This window comes from Columba livia, chromosome 3 (assembly GCF_036013475.1).
Source record: "Columba livia isolate bColLiv1 breed racing homer chromosome 3, bColLiv1.pat.W.v2, whole genome shotgun sequence".
NCBI classification, from domain to species: Eukaryota; Metazoa; Chordata; class Aves; order Columbiformes; family Columbidae; genus Columba; species Columba livia.
In genome coordinates, this window is record NC_088604.1 from 96,789,096 (window position 1) to 96,808,982 (window position 19,887).

General features: G+C 39.5%; 1 protein-coding gene and 1 long non-coding RNA gene across 5 annotated transcripts in view; one reads left to right on the forward strand and one right to left on the reverse strand.

Moving 5' to 3' along the window:
- NEK2 (NIMA related kinase 2) lies at nucleotides 1–8,505 on the reverse strand. 4 transcript variants are annotated; one of them, XM_065058397.1, is made up of 9 exons: nucleotides 8,264–8,505; nucleotides 7,198–7,415; nucleotides 5,862–6,099; nucleotides 5,076–5,158; nucleotides 4,700–4,826; nucleotides 3,684–3,903; nucleotides 2,686–2,740; nucleotides 2,533–2,603; nucleotides 1–655 (listed from the first exon to the last, which is right to left on the reverse strand). In XM_065058397.1, the coding sequence occupies exons 1-9, from the start codon at nucleotides 8,282–8,284 to the stop codon at nucleotides 432–434; spliced, it is 1,257 nt and encodes a 418-aa protein (XP_064914469.1). In that variant the 5' UTR covers nucleotides 8,285–8,505; the 3' UTR covers nucleotides 1–431. The 4 variants fall into 4 exon arrangements, with proteins under 4 accessions (XP_064914469.1, XP_005513378.2, XP_021136356.2 ...); XM_005513321.4 differs by lacking the exon at nucleotides 8,264–8,505 and adding an exon at nucleotides 8,066–8,254; XM_021280681.2 differs by lacking the exon at nucleotides 8,264–8,505 and adding an exon at nucleotides 8,061–8,249.
- The window catches only part of LOC110355305 (uncharacterized), a 25,585-nt gene continuing 14,084 nt past the window's right edge, over nucleotides 8,387–19,887 (forward strand). Inside the window, exons 1-3 of the long non-coding RNA XR_002407862.2 lie at nucleotides 8,387–8,623; nucleotides 10,829–10,923; nucleotides 13,928–14,395. This is a non-coding gene — a long non-coding RNA (uncharacterized LOC110355305). The remainder of the gene's footprint in view (nucleotides 8,624–10,828; nucleotides 10,924–13,927; nucleotides 14,396–19,887) is intronic.

Consider the following 19,887-nt stretch of genomic DNA (forward strand, 5'->3'; position numbering starts at 1 on the left):
TACAAAATATCAATACTTCTTTAATCAAGTACTGTACATTACATACAGCATCATTTTAAAATATAGATTGTGAGTCTGTACATTTTTCATCTGAAAAGTTTTTCACAACAGATTAAAAAAAAATCTGTTTTACAATATTCATTCTATACATTTTCAGAAGAACAAAGTATGGCAAACAGAAGCAGGACCAAGGTATTTTTTCTTTACTAATACAATTAATTCAGCTCATCTAGCTTGGTATCAAAACTACCTGTTTTCATAACATAATCTCATATGCCTTTATCATGAAAAACCTGTTATAGACTAAGTTTATATAACAACTGTTTAAATATATTTTCAGTAGGTTCCAACTTTAAAGCAGGAGTCACAAATATCTTCCTATACATTAATCAACTCTAAAAAGTTAAATACTGTACATCTATGCTACGGTTTCAGCGCATGCCCAAGATCTGCCTGCTCTTTAGTTGATAGTTTTTTTCCAGTTCAGACAGTGCTTGAGCCCGTAGATTTGCAGCATATAGACGTTTTTTGAGATCAGAGCATTTCCCTTTTGGAAGGGGATGGTTTTCCAAATCAGCAGGTGGCACAGCATTCTTTTCACTTCCACCAAAATGTACTTTCTTCTTGGTTGTAGAAAGGGGGAGGAGCACATTATCTTAAGAAATACAAAAATAAGTACTGAATTAGTGCATCTTGCAGCATTTATTGCTTAGCTTATGTCTTTTAACCCTGTCACCCATTTTATTATCTGCCTATGGCTTTAAGCCAACTAATTAAATGCATTTCATTTCATAGCAACAATTCATTTCCATTTACAGAAGAAAAATTGAAAACAAGCCTCAATTTTCAATTTACTAGACTAAAGCAAGGATGCAATAAGTATAAAAGAAGAAGAGCCAAACTGAAGAGGCTAGTGAATATCTCAGCATTTAGTAGTGTCATATTAGTGAGCTGTATCTGTTCTAACATTAAATCCTTCCCTAAGAACCAGAAAATTCCTGCAAAAACAGGATAGTGTCTAGGACACTGTCTTAGAAACCAGGATATTGGGTATTCTATTTTAAGGTGAAGTAAACCACAGCACTGACTGATGAGAAACTGGGGAATCTAAAAGATTTGAGATGCAGTCCAGTTGTGAGAAACACAGCAATATCTGAAGATAATTTTAGAAGCAGTATTGCAAGACTACCATGGAATTAAGTTGAAGAGTGTCAAACATTGGGACAAATGTTTAATCAAGTGATCTACAGATACTGCAAGATGTGGTCAGTCTTGTAATAAATATAATCACTTTTCTGCACTGTCTGTCTTGAGGTATTAATTACTCAAAGTGGTTTCACCTACCTCCAAAAATTAATACCCTGTTAAGATCAAAATATTGTGTAAGAGGGTGGAAGATATGAAAGAGAACAGAAGTAAATGCTGAAGCTCATTTACCTTCAGTCATTCAGTGCTAGAAGAATCACTAGCAAGCCTAAGGCAAGTTTATTCTTAATTTTATGTTCTTTAATGTATCAAAGTCAGATAAGATGTTGAGAGACAAGTGGGATTCTCAAAAATTTATAGGAACGCTAGAAATGGCTGAAGTACCATTAACTTCTGGTGGCATTTTACTTGTGTTCTTTTGTGCTGTGATAAGCACTTCTTGAAAAAAAAAAATAAATAAAAAACTAAATTGCAACTTCAGTTTTATTTGTATTAGAGGCAGTGACATGCTTATCTTTATTCATCTGACCAAAACTAAATGAAGTCACTGTTGCTGCACGTTAAATGGTGTGCAGATTTCTTTGATCTAGAGTAGTACTTGGGACCCAGCCCTTTAATATTCTACCAAGATTTCAAAATGGATTTAGATCCTCAAATCATTTTTACTATGAAGGTTGGGTTCAGTGAACAGATGGCACTACCTCTTACATTGGTGAGGCTCAAATACTTATAGGGCAATAACTACTGTAAAACAGAGTGGACTAAAGGTAGTCAGAAAGCATTATAGCACATTTTAAAATTATTTTTTTCCTAGTGACTTAAACTGGAGTACAATAATAGCAGTTTGTATTCTTCAGAGCTTATATGATACACCAGACATGGGTAGGTCACTTGCAACAAATATTATTTCCCACCTTGAAATTTTTGAATTTGAACTAAAGTTTAAGTGATTCCACATGTTCAATTTTATTAAAATTAACTAAATCAAAGGTCTTTAAAAAGACATCCATAAGTCAAATGAGTGTAGCTCTGAGAAAGTTTGAGTTACAAATCAGTACTTCCCTTAGCTTACAGCAAGAACCTAATTTTCAAAACAGCACAAGACTGCAGTGCTGACAGTGGTCACTCATACTCATGGTTAAGCATCATTCACGACATCTCTTTGCAAAGTTGAAAATACAGAGTCTCTTCCAAACCACGCGGATGTAATTTGGGTTTGTATTGCTACAATAGGACCAGGTAGAGTATGCTGAGCATCAGGGGCAGTCTTCTGGTCACACCAGCCTACATTTGTCAGTACAAGTGTCTTCTTGTATATTCTCATACCTGGACCATCCGCACAAGATAATATCCTCTGCTGTTTGTATAGATTGTAGTTCTTCATCAAGTTTTCAGCTCTGTTTTGAAGAGAGAAGTTCAAGCTTTTTGTTGTAACACTATAGAGTTTCTGATCTAGGTAACTATAGGTTAGTAAGATACCTAGCAAGTTTGTCCTCTGCCAGCCTCTCTCGAACACAGAGTTCCCGTTCTCTCTCTGGAAGTAGAAATATGGTAGTATGCAGTGTTAATATGTGAATGTTAAAGTTGGAGTGATTGTGAAGGATAGATTTTCTTGCAGAAAAATACACCAGTAAGAGCCTGTCAGATGCACCCATATTTCTGCTTCTATAGCTCTAAACAAAGCAAGACAACTGCTTTGTAGATACACCTTTAAAGCGCTGGACAAGGACCCCAGACATGCCTTTTTCTCCCACCGCCTCAAACTCTGCCTTATCTGCAACAATGAAGTTATAGCTATTCTGTGCATTAACTCATGGCACACACAATGCCAGATCTGAATAAATACTTACATACCAGATACTATAATTCAATTATGACTAAACACCACATTTACAGCAGCAGCTGTTATTCAGGCTCAGAAAACAATATATATGGTTAAAGTCTGTATTAAAGTGTCTACTGCATATGCAAAGAGGTATTTTATGTGGGCAGGAGGACCAGCCATCTAAATGGTTTCATAGGAAAGCTACCTGTAGCGTGCAGCTTGTATAGAAGTGGTTGACAGTTTACTCAAGTATATTTCGCTCCAACATCAGGCTCACCTTAGGTTACACATTAGTATAACCAACGTTAAGTTAAACAGAGAAGGTCAAAAGCAACTGACACTGCACAGTGTGGAACAATATATTCAGACCCTGTCTTTCTGTATACTTTCCTAATTGCCACTTACGCTTAATAACCTTAAGAAATCAAACTTCTACATCCAAACTGCCAGTTATATCTTAGTAACTTAAAATGAGAACTAGTACAGATGAGTAAGCCCATCCTTGGTTTAGTCTTTAGACAGAATTCGGTCAGGAGTATGAAACTCTAATGCATTAAGGGAGGGTTTTGAAAACTGTCTGTCTTTCCTTACTCCACACTTCTTTTGAATCAGAATACCATTGCCATCCCCTTCCCAAAGCAGAATATCATACGCTCCAAACGTTGCTCTCTCTCTTTAATGGCTTGTTCTCGCTCCTGTAATTGTTGTTCCTTCCATTTCAGCTCATTCATTGCAGCATCTGAATGCTGCAGCCTTTCTGGCTCACATGATCTCTGGCCTCTCTTATCAGAATTTTGTCTTTGTTGTTCTGTCACCAAGTCTGCTATCAAGGGGTGCTGCAGAATATCTTCAACAGAAGGTCGGCAATAATCCTAAAGGAAAGACATCAACAGGTTTCATCTGTAACCAAGAAACATTAAGGCCAAGGATTCCCAAGCAAGACCCACCACAGGTGGAGACCAGCTGAGGTGCTATACAGTGAAGGAGAAGCTGCAGAAAAATGGAGTTAGGAAGGGGTAGCACAACCAGACGACAAAAGCTGAGCGAGGAGGCTGTTACCAGCCTTCAACTCCAGAAGCTGGAAGTCTGGCTCTCGTAACCCAGGTACCCACTCCTTCCAGAGCTAGAACAGGGTGGTGAGCCTACAGAGACAACTGTCAGTAGGTTCTGGAGCTAACACTCTGCATCTCCACCTCTCATCTGAGTCCTGAAGGATCCATTCCTGTTGGAGACTTAGGTCCTTATTACAGCTTTGTTCTCCCATGCATTAAAACCTGCGTGCCAGCCATAGGAGCAAACTATACATTAGCCACAAAGTAAAATCCAAAATGAAGACAAAACAATTCCTTCCAACTTCCAAATACACTGGAATAATTTTAACCCTGCAGTTACAAGACCTTGTTAAACATACTATCAGGAAATTTTGTATAAGCCAATACTGAGGCAGCCTTCTTGCATCCTGTGAACCTGGCGTAACACTTGAGCTTCTGCCTCTGTTTAATGGACTCAAAGCTCAATTCCTCCCTTCCTTCCCTACAAGTGATATTGCCAGTGACAAGGTGATAAGAACAACTACTTCAGATCAGCTTGTATCATAATTGATAAGGAAAACTAGTATTTCAGTATTAATTCAGATTATAGGTAGAAAAATTAGTAATTGGTTCTTACCTTTACGTTCAGCATCTCTTTGATAAGTTCATTCAACTGCTCCGAGTAACGATACGGTATTCGTCTGAACTTCCCTTCCCTTATCTTTTCTGCCAACTCCTTTTGGTTGTAAGCTCTAAACGGAGGCCTGAAGAACAACATTTTTCTTGGATTCTTTCACTAGTTTTACAGGACTTATTTTCATTAAAGAAAAGTATCAGACTCAGAAAAAAGCTACAGTCAAAGGTTTGTTTTGATTAGCTAATGTCAAGACAGATACAGAAATAGAAATCTAGGACTAATATCTGAAATATTTAAGCTTTCATCTACATAAAATTTAACCATACATGCATTAACAGCTATGTTTCCACTTTCATTACCACTCTACTATACGTACGAGAGAGCACATAATTCATACAGGAGGCATCCTAGAGACCAGATGTCAGATTTTTCATTGTATGACATGTGGTTCATTTGTTCCTAAAGAAAGAGAACAATCTTAAAGTTAATTAATTAAGACACTTCTACTATTGCAGGATAATCAGCTACTGTTCAAACCTGAATTAAACCGTTACTTATTTGAGTTACTTTTAAGATTCCATCTGAATTAACCCCCACAGCTACTCTTACTAGCAGGATTTTAAGTAGTTAAGGCCGCACTACACTATAGAAGACTGGAGTGTTGCAACAATCTTCAGTCAATACAACTCCATATTTCAGTCAGCCTTCATCTTTCTCACACAAAATGCACCACGTCAAGGAAACAACTCATTCTTGCCCATTTCCACTACAAATTAAAATCCTACCATCAAGAGGTAATTTAGTAAGCTCTTTATGTTAATCCTATGAAACATAAAACCACTCTACCTTCCCTATTCCTTTTCAGGAACAACATACTCCAACATGTCTCTAATATTCCAAGAACATACATATCAAAACTGACATAGTGAAGAGCAGCTTTATGTAGAAGGCAGTGACGGTGTGGGGAAGAAAGGGATGAAACTGCAAAATAATGTCATTTATCTGCAGAACATACAGACTCTATGAAAAAAGTCACCTTCATTTAATACTAGTAACTCTTCATTAAAAGCTGCCAAACATTCATGGACTCTGAGACCAACACCGCAGAAAACAGACCTTAGAAGGACAAAAAGAAAGATAAGGCACAAAAGGGAGGTCTTACTGGAGACATATAATATGGAGTTCCAACAAACGTTTTGGCAAAGCTGGTGTCATGGTGCAATATTCTAGCCAGTCCAAAATCTCCAAGTTTCACATTCTGCTTGCTGTCTAGAAAGACATTTGCTGGTTTTAGGTCACGGTGCACAGTGACTCCACCATCACTTCTCCTGTGACATTCTTTCAGGGCCAGTGTCAATTGAGTCAATACTCTGAGAACAAAGCTTTCTTCCAAGTGATTCCTGAAAAAAAATACATTGTTTAACAAATGTATTCTCTAAGCATATGTTAGCTTAAGTAGTTGCTGGCAGTCTTAGTTCTGTAACTTTTTTAATACTACTGTTATAAAACATCACTGAATCAACCCCTGCACCTTTATAGAAAACTAACATCAACAGGTATCTAATATATGCCAATTTTAAAATGGAAATTAAAACAAACAACTCTGATTTTGTTGGCACACATTCAGACATTTAAGACTTTTGTTGCACAATCCCTGTAATATTTCCTTCCTCTTTTCAAGAGTCTATCAGATACATAGCATTTCCATTACTTACAACACAAACATGAATTTGATGCTTTTGTGATGGGATCTGTCCCTTTGACCAGGTATGACAACAGTATGTTATCAGCTGTTTACAATGAGCAACATACAACAGAGCCAAGACAGGCCTAATTTTTAATATAACCATCCTTAAATGAAAACACTGATGTCTGGGGGCAGCTACAGTACAATTTTAGACTATTCTCAAAATAACACATGGTGTCATGTACTTATTTAACCTAAGAATATGAAAACTGATATTATATATACTTAATAAGTAGGCTGCTAAGTCTAAGATTAGACCAAGGTGAGGTTTTATCAACTTGATGTCTCCACAAGATTTATACACATAAACCAGCTATTAACATAATGTTCAAAATAACTTTTTCATGTATTTCAGTGTTCTAACGAAAAATAGGGTACAAGTGGCTTTACTGATGGGCAAGCCAGAAGAACCCACAGACAAAACTGCCTGTCTGCAAGAACCAGGACTTCCTGGTCTACATTTTCAACCCCATGCCTAGCATTGCATCCAAAAATCCTTCACCAGCTTCTGCCTCATAAGATATCTCAGTTTTTTTACTATTTGGACATAAACATCCAATCAGTTGGTGTACTCATTAGGACAATTCCCATTGGTGTTATAATTTTGTACAAAACCTTTCACATTTCAGAAAAGCTGTTTGATCTAAAGGATTAGACGCAAAAGTTAAGAGATACATTTCACTTTTCTTTTGATTGTCTGAGATACTTCATACTAGACACTCCAGAATTGCCACAAACAGTTTTCACATGCCTTTCTTTGGTGCACTTTGCAATCAGGGTAGCCAGGTCGCCCCCATCGCAGTACTCCATCACGATGTACAGGGTTGTGCAGCTTCTGTCAATGATCCGATCATAATACCGGACAATATTCGGATGCCTCAGCTCACGAAGCAAATTCACTTCCGAAACGAGCATTTGTTTCTCTGCCTCTGTCATCAAGCCATAGTCAAGCTCTTTCCATACCAAGATCTAGGGAGGGAAAACAAACAAAACAAAAACTTCACAGAATGTTAGTGATTAGAAAGGACCTCAAAAGATCATCTAGTCCAATCCCCCCGACAGAGTAGGAACACTTAGATGAGGTTACACAGGAATGTGTCCAGGTGGGTTTTGAATGTCTCCAGAGAAGGAGAATCCACAGCCTCCCGGGCAGCCTGTTCCAGTGCTCTGTTACCATCACTGAGAAGTAGTTTATTTTCAAATTTAAGTGCGACCTCCTGTGTTCCAGTTTCTACCCCTTGTCCTATCATTGGTTGTCACCAAGAAGAGCCTGGCTCCATCCTTGTGACACTCACCCTTTACATGTTTATAAACATTAATGAGGTAATCCCTCAGTCTCCTCCAAGCTAAAGAGCCCCAGCTCCCTCAGCCTTTCCTCATAAGGGAGGTGCTCCACTCCCTGAATCATCTTCGTGGCTCTGCGCTGGACTCTCTCGAGCAGTTCCCTGTGCTTCTTGAACTGAAAAACTTAATGACCTACAGACGAGTCAGAGTTCTGCAGGGGGGAAGAAGGGCTTTCAAAGCCACTCGCATTTCCGGGAGAGCCGCCCACACGCAGATGGACGTGGCCGCAACGGCACGCTGCAGTGCCCAGCCCAGCCCAGCCCGCCCCGCCTCACCTTGCCGTCGGCCTTGCGGCGGACCATGCGGCACTTGCCGTAGGAACCGGTGCCGATGGTGACCAGCACCTCGTAGTCGTCTGCGCGGCCGGGCATGGCGACACAAGCGACGCAGCGGCCGCACAGACCGTCTTTCCTTAACCGCGCCGTTTAAACGCACCGCCCCTCCCTCCCATTGGCCGGATTCCGCAGCCTCACCCGTGCGCCCTGCTTTTCCATTGGCTATGCCGCCGTAAACAGTCGCTCCTCACTTCGCGGCCGTTACAACCGCCCGGGGGGTGGTGTCAGGGAGACATCGCGAGAGCTGCGCTGCCCCTCAGCCCCGGGGGCCGCCCTCAGCCCCGGGGCCGTCTCGGAGGCGGGCAGCCGCCTTCCCGAGCGATTCCCCAGAGCGAGGCAGACAGCAGGTGTCCGTGCTTTCCCGCAGAGCGGGTGAGGCGCTAAGGCAGTCTCCCGGCGTTCCGCGAGCTCGGCAGCTTTTGAGGCCCTTTCGGTCCGGTATTCTGTGGGGTTCCTCTCTCCCTGTCAGCGCAGGCAGCCGCCGCATCGTGCCTGGAGGTACAAATCAGTAACGTAGTCCTCAGGATGAGACATATTTTTTTTTCCCCATAGAAATAGCTATTAATTATTCCCTTTCCCGAAATACTTAGGTCTGTTGAACAATAAAAAATTAAAAGAACTTAATGGAGGGGTTTTTAATATTGCGAAGTGTTAGAAGTGTTTAAAGCAGACCCCTCAAGCTATTAAAAATAATACACTTCTCCCCCTTCCCACCCCCCCGGAAAACTGCCTTTTAAAACCAATGAGGGCAAGTCTTAATGATTCTTCAATAAATTATTCTTTAAAACCTCAGAAATCATGGCAGCTTTACTGTTACACCGTAAGTGATCACCTGTGTTACACCATACATAAACAGCTTTTGAAAACAAACAAAAAAATGACTTAAAATGTGAATCTGAAAACAGGAGTGTACGGCTCCATATCCAAAAGTCAAACCAGTAATTATTATGGTTACGTTAAATTACACTAAATGATACCACAACATACACAATAACAGAGCTTTTAAGAAACGTGTAGTGTATTTTCCAGCATCATATAGGATCATTCTGGAGTGATACCAAAGTGCAGCTCTGGATTCAGTTTAATCTCTGTGTGTGAAAGTGGCAGTTACTGAAACAAGAGCTCCTGGTTCTTCAGCAAATAATTGTTGCACACTCGTATAATGTCTGAATCAGGCACAAAAGGGAACAGTTCTATTTGTTGACCTAGAAATTCAGCAATAGGACAGAGTAGTTTCTCATATTGCATCTCCACATGGGCTCAAGCTTTAGAAAAGGTTTGAGGGGCAGGGGTGTCATTACTGAATATTTATGGCATATTCTTATATTCTTAGTCTTTGATCATCAGGGGGCACAAAAGCTCCTGTTCTCCAGTATAAAAATCCTGTAGCTTTCTATCTGAAGGTAATGTCTATTCACTACAGGGAAAAATGAGCAAATGAATTATACAGTGTAATATCATTTTAGTTTTGTTACTGAGTGACAGGGTGTTCTAAATTGTTCATTCTTATTAAAAGAAAATCCTCACATACACCATTAGCATAGTAAATAAACTATGGCATTATGCAAAAAATGACCAAATGTACAGTACATATTATTCATGCCATGAGCTTCATTTCAGGTTTCAAATATCTCCATTTCAGAGTTCTGTACTTTCTAATTAGCAAAAGCTCATAATGTGTTCCCACCGTTATCAATGGGAGCTTTTCTATTTCAGAAGAAATAGAGCAGGTTTTCAACACTGTGTTTTGTCTAGGGACTATCTTGAAATGTTCATTTGAATCAGAAAAATGTCAAAATGTCATGCTCCAAAAACCAGTAGCACAGTCATTTTACTTACAATTATATTTATTTTTTAAGAGCTTGGTAATTTTGAGAAAAAGGCATTTCTAAAAGTGGTCATTGAAATTTTCAGCAGGCATTCTGTTTTCTTTCTGTCTGGTCTTTGCACTGGCCATGTAAGAGAACCCAGAGTCCAATGGTTCCAAAAATAGATACGAAGTTTGAAATGGGGGCCCCTTTTGTCATATATTGTGTTTTCGACTCTGATCTCTAGTTCAGGAGCAACTGTTAGATTTCTAGTCTTGAAAAATATATATGTTGAGTTCAGGTCTTTGAAAGCTACCAAGCAGTTTTCAATAATCTATTTTTCGTATTGCTTCTAATACTTTATTCTACTTTATTTTGCATCAAATCTCACTAATAATTTTTCCCAAATTTACGTATCCACACAGACAAAAATCTTCTGTAGCTGACTGCCAAAGTTTGGCAATTTTGGTGACATCTTTCATTTGTCCTGTAAGGAGTACCTTTTCCTTTATTCCAGGGCCTAGTTATCTGGCAAAATATTACATGCTGAAGATAAATAATATGGTAGGTAATTTAATATTTCTCTTAGATATTTTCTTCTTTTGCACATGGAAATAAGTAGCACTTTGCTGTGGGAGCCCAGCTCAGTATAATTATGGAGATTAATAGCAGTGAAGTATTTTAAAGTACCGTAGCAAATTAAATTACGTTTCTGGCAACATTTTGTCAGCCAACCAGAGAAAATTTCATGGAAGTGCAGGTTGAGAAACAGAAAAGAAGCTCAATGGGGAAAGTACTGAAAATAAACACAGAGAATGAATAATGAAAAATGAATGGACTTTATAAAAGTAATTAGAAAAATATCTGAGAAAAATCTTGTATTTTCTCCTCAAAGAGGTGAAAGACATGTAAAATCATATTCCAGGATCTCAGAAATGTGCCAGAATCTTCCAGCAAAAAAGGAGGAATTGTTTGTCTGATATTAGCAAGGTAAGAGATCTTAAAAACATTTTTAAATTACAACAAGAGGAATTATAAATATTGGAGTGACTGAAACATGAGTGTTTTATATTAGTTCATTTTCACCCGGTTTGTTGTTGGCGATGTTGTTTTAGTTGGTTGGTTGGTTTTTTTGATATTCAGTCGCATTTGTCCTAACACGTCTTTATGCACATTGTTTGGGTTTTTTTCCACCTTCTCTCATTTGGTTCATGCACAAGAATTTTACATTTACCCAGGATTACTGTACACAGATTGCTCCATTTTTTTTCCATTTTTCTAGCTGCTGACTGTCAAAATTTGTATCTAGGGTTAACAAAAGCATTAAAAATGCTGGGATATTAGAAGCACCATCTGAAAAGTACCAGAGGGTAAAATTTCCTAGTATTTTTCCTTTGCTGGTTTGGGAGGGAAACAAAGAATGTGTTCATTGAGGAAAATCTGCACAACACAGCTGTGGACAGGACAGAATAAAATTTAGAAGCATTAATTATAGTGCGTAAGACCATGCTCCTTTTCATTTTTTCTAATGTTAGGCTTCAAAGCCAAGCTAGACTCCAAAAGCAATGTGTGCAGCAGATGAGCTTCAATAAGGGAGTTTGCTGCAGCAGCTGCACCTTTATGGTTTTGCATTACAAACCATTAAAATGTGGAAAACATAAACCCACGTGAAATAAATTCAGCAGCAGGCTAAGCTTTTACATGAAGGACTGAAAAACAACCAAAAAGCTAACAGTATGGGAATTAATGAGGAGGAGGCTGAGGACAATAGAAAATACGTTTTTGCATTGAGAAAGGGGAGCATATATATTCTACTAACTCCAGATTTGATTTATCCATTCCCTATATTCTGTAAATAAATATTTAAATACATGACTGGACATTTTGAAAGTATGTAGTTACTTGGCTCTGTTTCTTGAAATGAAACTAACAGCCTATTATGCCTTCATATACATGCTAATTTTCAAAATAGTATTCATTTACCTTAAGAACCTTCATTTACCTTAAGAAAGTGCTTGAATTGATCTTTGAGACCACTGATTAAGAAACTGATTTTTTGAGGTGCATAGAACTTTAAAAGTGAAATTCCTGAGTAATCTTAAATCCTAAATTCATCAAAATTTGAAGAATGGGAATTGTCTCTAAGCAAGAACTCTAGTATGACAGTCTGATTTCTCCTCTGGGTTCACTTACTAACTCATTCCTAGGAAAGCAAACAAGTTTAGGATCTATGCCTCAATTTCTTCTCTTTTGAAAGGGAGAGAGTGTACTGACCTTCCAGATTAAAGTTTGTAGGTGGTACCTCTCAAAATATGTGACAAAAAAACACTTTAAGTGATACAATAAATACATATTTTTCTGACTCGAGCTGCCTAATTTTTAAAAAAGCAATTTTAGGGTTTCTTATTGTGGAACGGTCAGTCTCAAATGTTTTTTCATGAGTTTATTTGTACTTATAGTCCCTTCAGATATATTGGGAGAAATGTTTTCAAGTACAGTCATCACCAGATGTACATGCACCATTATTATCACAGATATTTTCATTACCAGGCCAGTCATTATTTCTCCATGTCTATAGAGCCATGCTAGCCATAAAAAGAATAGGTTTTCTTCTGCTTTTTTTCTCCTGTAGAAGAAAAATGCCCAGGAATCACATTAAACATTAAAGTGAAATCACTAGTAACAATTGCAAAATCTCTTCCAAAATCTCTCCCAGGTCATTTCACCTGCAAAATGTCATGCAGTTCAGGTTTAATCTGAATCTGTTACCTTTCTGTACACTCAGAAGGTAGTAAGGCAGTAAGATAGAGTGCAGTTGCTGCCAAATATCTCCTGCCTTACAAGCCACCCACCATGCCTGGAAAGACAGGCAGCAGAGCCTTCAAGTGGAAGGCTTCACTATACCTTGGGGCATTCTTTAATGACACAAACCACTTCTGCAAAGTCTCGATAACTCAGCTTTTAAGCTTGGAGCGCAGCCAAGCTCCCTTCTCCAGCTCCCTTCTCACCACGCTTCTGTTGGCTGAAGCATGCACTCACCAAATTTTTAGAACTGCCTGTCAGCAGAGACACAGTGCCAACCCTATTCCTATTCTGTTTAGATAAAGACAGAGTTTAGTCCTCACCAGTCCTACATTTTGCTTATTTAGTAGCAAATGGAGGAAACTGTAGTTATCTATTACAAACACATTACCTGCTTCAGCTATTTTTTTTTTCTAGCAGGTATCAAAGGAATCAGTTTGCAGATCATACTGATCTCAAATTACAACGCCTAGTCTTATTTGGGAACTGCCCATAATATACATTCAGATTTTGTAATGTCAAAGGTTACAAGGGCATTAGATAGATGGGTTAGACACAGTATTTTCCATGAAGCAAGATCCATAAACAGTTGTAGCAGTGTTTTAATAGGTGGCACCTGTCACCGTTGGAACTCTTGACAGTACAACTACATGACATACTCTAGCCTCTTGTAGAAACATGCAGAAACCTCATAACAATCCTTTATGAATAAATTCCTGTGCCAAGAATATCAGTTATATCTGATGTAATTGACTGTTAAGAAAAAAGGCCATGTGGTTGGAGCAGAGGATGGGGAGACAGAAATTTGTGGCAGAAGGCAAATATTGTGGTACTATATGGTAAAGAACTCCCTGGTATCTCTACTCTCAAGTTACAAGAAACTGGCTGCCTGATTTTCAACAGGAAAGATCTGAATTTTGGAGCAACTCTAACACCCATTGATTTAGTGGGCATACTCATAAATGGGTTTCCCAGTGGTGATAACAACAACAAAAAAGAAGTGAAAACCAACACAGTTCAAATGCAACCATCTGGAGTGGCATTTTCCACTGCAAAGGTTTAAAAGTCAGTGTTTACTTTGCATAGAACTGATTTTTTTTTTTTGTCTGGGTCTTTAGGGAAATAGAACTTAACTGATCCCCAGTATCACCAATATGTTTCTATCAGTGTCTGTATCCCTTCCCTCCTACAGAATCCAAGACAATAACTCAGCAGAGAGGGAAGAAACATCCTAAATTGCTCGCCTGTATTATTTAACCAGAGAATCCACATGGATGATGATGATGAATGGATTCACTGCCAGGAAAACCTTTGACTGATGTGTGCTCTTGAGGCACCAGAGAATGCAACTGTGAGATACAAATCCACAGGAAAACAAACTTCATTAGCTCCACTGTTTACAGAACTACATGTTTTTTTAACCTGTCATGTATTATTCTGAAACCAAACTGAAATCCAGTCCTGCATATATTACAGTGAGGAGATTATAGTGAATAAGTGCTTTCATGTGGAGAAAATGCCTGATATTTAAAAGCTCTGTACACTAATGGAGAAAGGTGTAACGTAAACTCATTTTTTGAAGATTAAGTCAGACAAATCAGAGGAAAAGGCGCACATTTTCAGCTGAGAGAGCAAATAACCTTAGGAGCAGACAACTAAGGTGAGTGGAGATTCTCTGATTTTTTTATGTTTTTATGTTTGCAAATCAGATCTTTCTTTTTGAAAGATATACTTTAACCATATACAGATTATTAATTTCTCTCCATAATAGCAGGTTGAAATCTTCTACTCAGGAAGTTAGACCGGATGAGAGCATGTTTCTGTCTTAAACTCTATGAGAAAGCAAGAGGTGCGCATGAGGCTTGCAGAGGAGACCCACTGTCATCAGTAGAAATAACAGAAGGGAAATAACGTGACTGAATATAACCCTCTAAAGAGCTCACTGCCTCAGCATGTCCTTAGGGTGAGGCAGGGCACATCTGTTTTAGATGCCTGTAGAACATTTGGCACCTGACAGATCAGTTTAACAAATTTTGTTTTCATGCTCAAATATATTTAAATATTTTCAGTTGTCCTCATTTGAAACAATCAACAAATACACTGGTTAGACATAAGTCTTTAAAGAGCAAGGTGGGGCCACCTTTTTTCCTCACAATTTTAAGCCTTATTGCTATAGGAGACTTCCACGAAGAGGCTTAATGACATCAATATGAACTCTTGCCTAGGGAGCACCAAGTCCTGAGTGCTACTTACTGTTAAAAAGACAGACATAATACATTCAGGTTAATTGGAGAAGACAGCAAGCCAGATATTGCAGGACTGATACTGGTTATGAAGTCTTGTCCTGTTCTTCAGATTTTGTTCATATAGAAATAACTTGAGAAGAAGCACTTCAAAACAAAAGTATGTATCTTTTGTGTGCAACCAAAAATTTGGTTGCTTTCAGTGGGAGTCAGTCAGGCTGTTTCTTAAAACCAGCACAGCCTCTTAATGTAGGATTCTCCAGTACAGTGTAGTTGACTTTTCTGTAAGTCATCCATGATCCTGAATACTATCCTGTAGCAACAGCCTGCTTAACCTCTCAGAGCCCACACCTATGTGTTGCCTATGTGTAGATTAAGGTCACTGCAGAGAAGAGGTATGAGGCCAGGACTGGGAAATCAGGCTCAGAATGCTGTCATTCTTCAGTAAGCGAGCTAAGGACACCTTGATCATAGATGGGAGAACTTTTGCAGTTTCTGTACAGCCATGGGCATCAAGCAGGCTCAGCACTAGGGTTTCAGCAGTGTGACTCATGCTACCCACCACAACTTGCCAAACAGTGAGACTTAGCTGCTGGTGGCAGGCATCAGAAGTTCAAGGTTAATCTTTCAAGTAGAAGAGAAGTAGGTTGTTATTTTCCAGGTCAGTGAAGCTGTTCCTGTCATGTTCAGAGGAAAATTATTTTGGCACTCAGCAAATCCAACAATAGAAAATGTCAAAAGCTACCTGGAAATATCTGGGACCAGAAGGAGAGCCTGCTGCATTAAAGATCTCTACTCAAGGCAGATATCACTTTCCAGGGGACTACCTGTTCAGTAGGATTATTTGCCCTCAGCCCTATAACAGACCACAGGGGCAGAAAAAAAGTCACTGCAGCACAGGGTAGTTTTATAGCCAAATAAAAGTATCTATTTTCAGGCTTTCCTGGAAAGGCTGGACTACACCATCAGAAATTAGAGGCAGCTCAGAGCACTTAAGTGTCTAATAGGGACATATTTCCTGTTTGGCAGATGGCTGTGCTTCAATTGTCTGTGCATGGAGTGGGCCCTCAAATAGAGCAACAGCACCTGTAAAAAGAGCAGAACTGTCTAAAGAGGCTAAATGCACCAGGAATGACTATGTGAAGTCTGGAGTGAGGAATTGCTTCTAAGACAGCATCCTAAACCAACATCAGTCCTTGTCATTCATTGCTTAATGTTTGAGAGCATTATCTCAGAATCATTTCTGTTTGTCAAATCATGTGCTAAACCCACTGCTGAGTGGGAAATATGAAAAGCAGCTCACCAGTGTTTCACTCCCACTTCTAATGGTGTCTCAGAGTTCAGAGATTGTTTCTAAGGAGGAACTCCTCCATCTCCTCCCAAGAGAGATGAAAGTTGATGGAATTACTCACCTGCCTGAAAGACCCCAAGGCCCATAATGAAATCCTCCAAGCTGTTGAGGCATCGTATGTGTCAAAGATGTTGACTGCCTAGATATCTTCTGGTGAGTGTCAAGCTCAGGCTGCTGAAAGGCCCAGTTGCCTTAAAAACCTCTGCTGGATGGCAGGCTTCTTGAGGCAGAGCAACAGCACCCCTTTTGTTCTTTAAGGATACCTTTGTGTTCAGAAACCTCTTGTCCTTCAATCTGACAGTCATCCTGTCTACCTGCTGGGATCAAGGGGAAGGCCAGAGTCTTGGATATGTCACGGTTCAAGAGAATGTCTCTCCAACTGCTGTTCACCAGGCCCTAGGTTCTCATGTTGAAGTTACACAAACTTCACTTTTTTCACACATATCCAAGACTGAAACCATGCTCCATCTTTCACAACAACTGTCCAGTCATACATCCAATAATCCGGGATGGTCTGGCTGTTTAGCGTGTCCAGGTGGGACGCGGCCTCCCTCCTGCTGCTGTTGAGATGCATTGCAATAGGAAATGGGACAGTTGCATGGCTGAGTTTTTATATGTAGTGTAGCAAATAGGTGCAATCTGCAGGCTCAGACTATGGCTGTATAATGCTCCAGGTCGCTGCAGGCTCCTGAGCCTCTGCCGCGGATGTGCTGATGCCCTGGCCACTGTCCTCAGCTGCTGGTCATACTTGTCTTGCAGTCCCAGTCTGACTGACCAGGCCTTGACCCAGGAGCACTCCTGGGCATGAACAGAGTCACTAAGCAGATGGATTTGGCCTCATGGTGCCTCTCAGGACTCTTTGTGAAGGACCCTGACGATCTGCCTTCTGTGGCAAAGAGCCCTAGTCAGCCCCTTCTGCACTTTGCAGTGATGTGTGACTGGTACTCTTGTCAAGAGTCAACTTGATAGGAACCGTGGTTCTTATTGTTACAACCTGAGCTCTTTCCTGCAAGATGCTGCACATAGCATGTTACAACAGAAGTTAATTCTGTAATTCTTCACAGTAGCACACAGCGAACAGCTTGTGCAAGACACTTAAGAGATTTCTATCCCAGGGTCACATTTGCTGAAAGCTACTGCATAGCACAGGTTTAAATTGTCTTAAACAAAACAAAACAAACAAACAAAAAAAAGAGAAAAAAATAATAGAAAAATGAAAGAAAAAAAAGATTAAAAATGAAACAATAGAAGGGAGAGTGTTGTCCCTGTCTTTTGGGGAATTTATTCCCATTTAAGCAACCTCAGTGCTGGAAAATTTTTTTAAGCATTTCTTTCATCAGGATTATTTTATGGCCTGGCAGAGTCCCTTTAAATGCTGGCAGTAATTCTTTGCCCTTACTGTTTGCCACCTCCAAAATAGTCATCAACAACCACAGCTATGGACCAGTTGCTACAGAACCATCTGTGCAGCCCTTGATTTTTTTTTTTTCTTCCAGATTGCCATCCTCCTCCTGGAAACTGCAAATGGGACAAAATTTTGTAGCAATGTTACACAATAGGGCAATATATTGTTAGCGGCTAAATACAAAAGAAAGTTTAGAGTAGTGGCTGATGACACCTCAAGCAGCCCAAGTCTGCAAAATTAAGATGATAACAATTGTAGTGAGCAACAGACAAATACTTAAGGCCACTGAGACTCTCTTTGAATGTGAAGTCTGATTTCTACAATAACTCATTCAGTTTTGGAGGAGCTGAAGCTCAAAACCTGAGACTAGATTATTTGTTTCCATTTTGGTGATTTCAGTATCATCTCAAGCTTAGCCTGAAGCCTGGAAATCAGTAATAAAAATACAAATTGGGATGTATTTTTGTGGATCACACTGGTGTGTAATTGCCCTCTCTTTTCCTACTTGAAAACAGAAAGAAAACTTTACTTGTACCTGTGTTGTTGGTTACAACTTGTTTCAGAGGCTGATTACTTCGGTCTTTCTATGAGAAGCCTATCTTTTCATTAAAAAGGATTAAGAGATAGAACAGGCTCTGAGAATCAAAATTCAAGAACAGCCACACAACTTACTGATTACTTAAATCAGAAAAAATGGGCAATTTTGTAGAAAATAGATGCAGAGTTTCAGTGAGAAAAAAGAAGCAACCCTGATGTAGGTTTGCAGTGTTAGCTAAAAATAACATAACATTCTTGTGGTCAAATGCATGCTTAGGTAATTAGATAATTTGATTCACAGAATATTAGTTTGAATAAATACAGGGCTCCAGAGGACTCCAGAGCTCATTCTCTTTTGTCCTCAGGGAAGTGCCCACATGGTGTAATCCCAGAGAAGACAGCAGTTTTGCCTGGGCCCCAGGGCACGGAGCTCATCCTTTACCACACATGACTGCATGATGTCCCTTACTGGCTGCCATCCTGAGAATCTACTAATTCAATTTCTCAGCATATTCCAACTTGTTCTCTCTGATTTTCTAAGTCCTGAGAGTTCAGGCAGTTAATGTGTTCTCTGCTAGAGGTGATTATCATATTAATTAGTCACGCTCCAAAGCTTTATATGGAATAGACTGAAGCATTTAACAGCCAAAAGTTATAAAGCCACCTCCTAGAGTTATGTGAAAGTGACACCACAAATAGAACCTTCACCAGAGTTGCTCACCACAGAAGAAGTGATTCTCCCTCTGGCCACAGGGAGCCAGGCAGCCACCACTGTGAGCCCAGGGAAGAGGGCAAACTCCCTGCCACAAGTTACAGGGATTGCTGTATCTTTGAAGTGACCTTACTGGTTGCACCTGGGCTCCCATTAGCTGTTTTCTCACCAGCTCCTGCTGAGAATCTTGCATTGTTTTTAGTCAGGCATATAGAATGCTTATGTGGCAAACTACTTGTACCTACTTGCACACAGAGTAAGTAGTGCAGAGTGTCATCATAATTGTAAGTTCCTTTTGGACTGCAATTTTAAGGTCACTCCGCAAGATGAAGGATGACCATTAATCTATGAAGCCTTAAGAAACAATAACAGTTGCTTGACCCTAGAGAATAATCCAGGTTTTGTGTAATCACACCAAGCATATAACTTTTAAACATTTATTTCTCTCAGTACAGTACACCAGTAGCATCATTGACCAGAAGGCCTAACCATTATCTCACCCTCCTTAGTTTTGGTATTAAGGTACTGGTCTGGTAGCACTCAGCTTCATAGTGCTTTCTAGACAAGACCATCACATTAAATGCATTCAGCAGCATTAGCTTCTCTCTCAAGACCTCTCTAACTGGCTCTTAAAGACAAGATTTGTGCTGCATTTTCCTGTTTTCTCTTTCCATATTGTTCCCACCAAATTTCAGTTTGGTAACCTGGAGGATCTGAGATTGTGTAGATCTTCAAATGAGGGTAGAAAAAACTTAAATGAACCAGCAACTTGACAGAGAGACATCCAGGGAAAAACTGATTAAGGTCCACAGAGGGATCAGTTTCCCTTGTTTTCTCTTCAGCATACGATCATATTTTCCTTTATATACACTAGTGTAGAAATAAGCCTCTTTGGGCATTTTAA

Coding starts and splice junctions, on each gene's coding strand:
- NEK2 (XM_005513321.4), bottom strand. CDS start 8,161: ATGCCCGGCCGCGCAGACGACTACGAGGTGCTGGTCACCATCGGCACC. Junction 7,416..8,065: donor GCCGCAAGGCCGACGGCAAG/GTGAGGCGGGGC, acceptor TTCCCTCCCTAG/ATCTTGGTATGGAAAGAGCT. Junction 656..2,532: donor ATCTTGTGCGGATGGTCCAG/GTATGAGAATAT, acceptor GTATTTCTTAAG/ATAATGTGCTCCTCCCCCTT.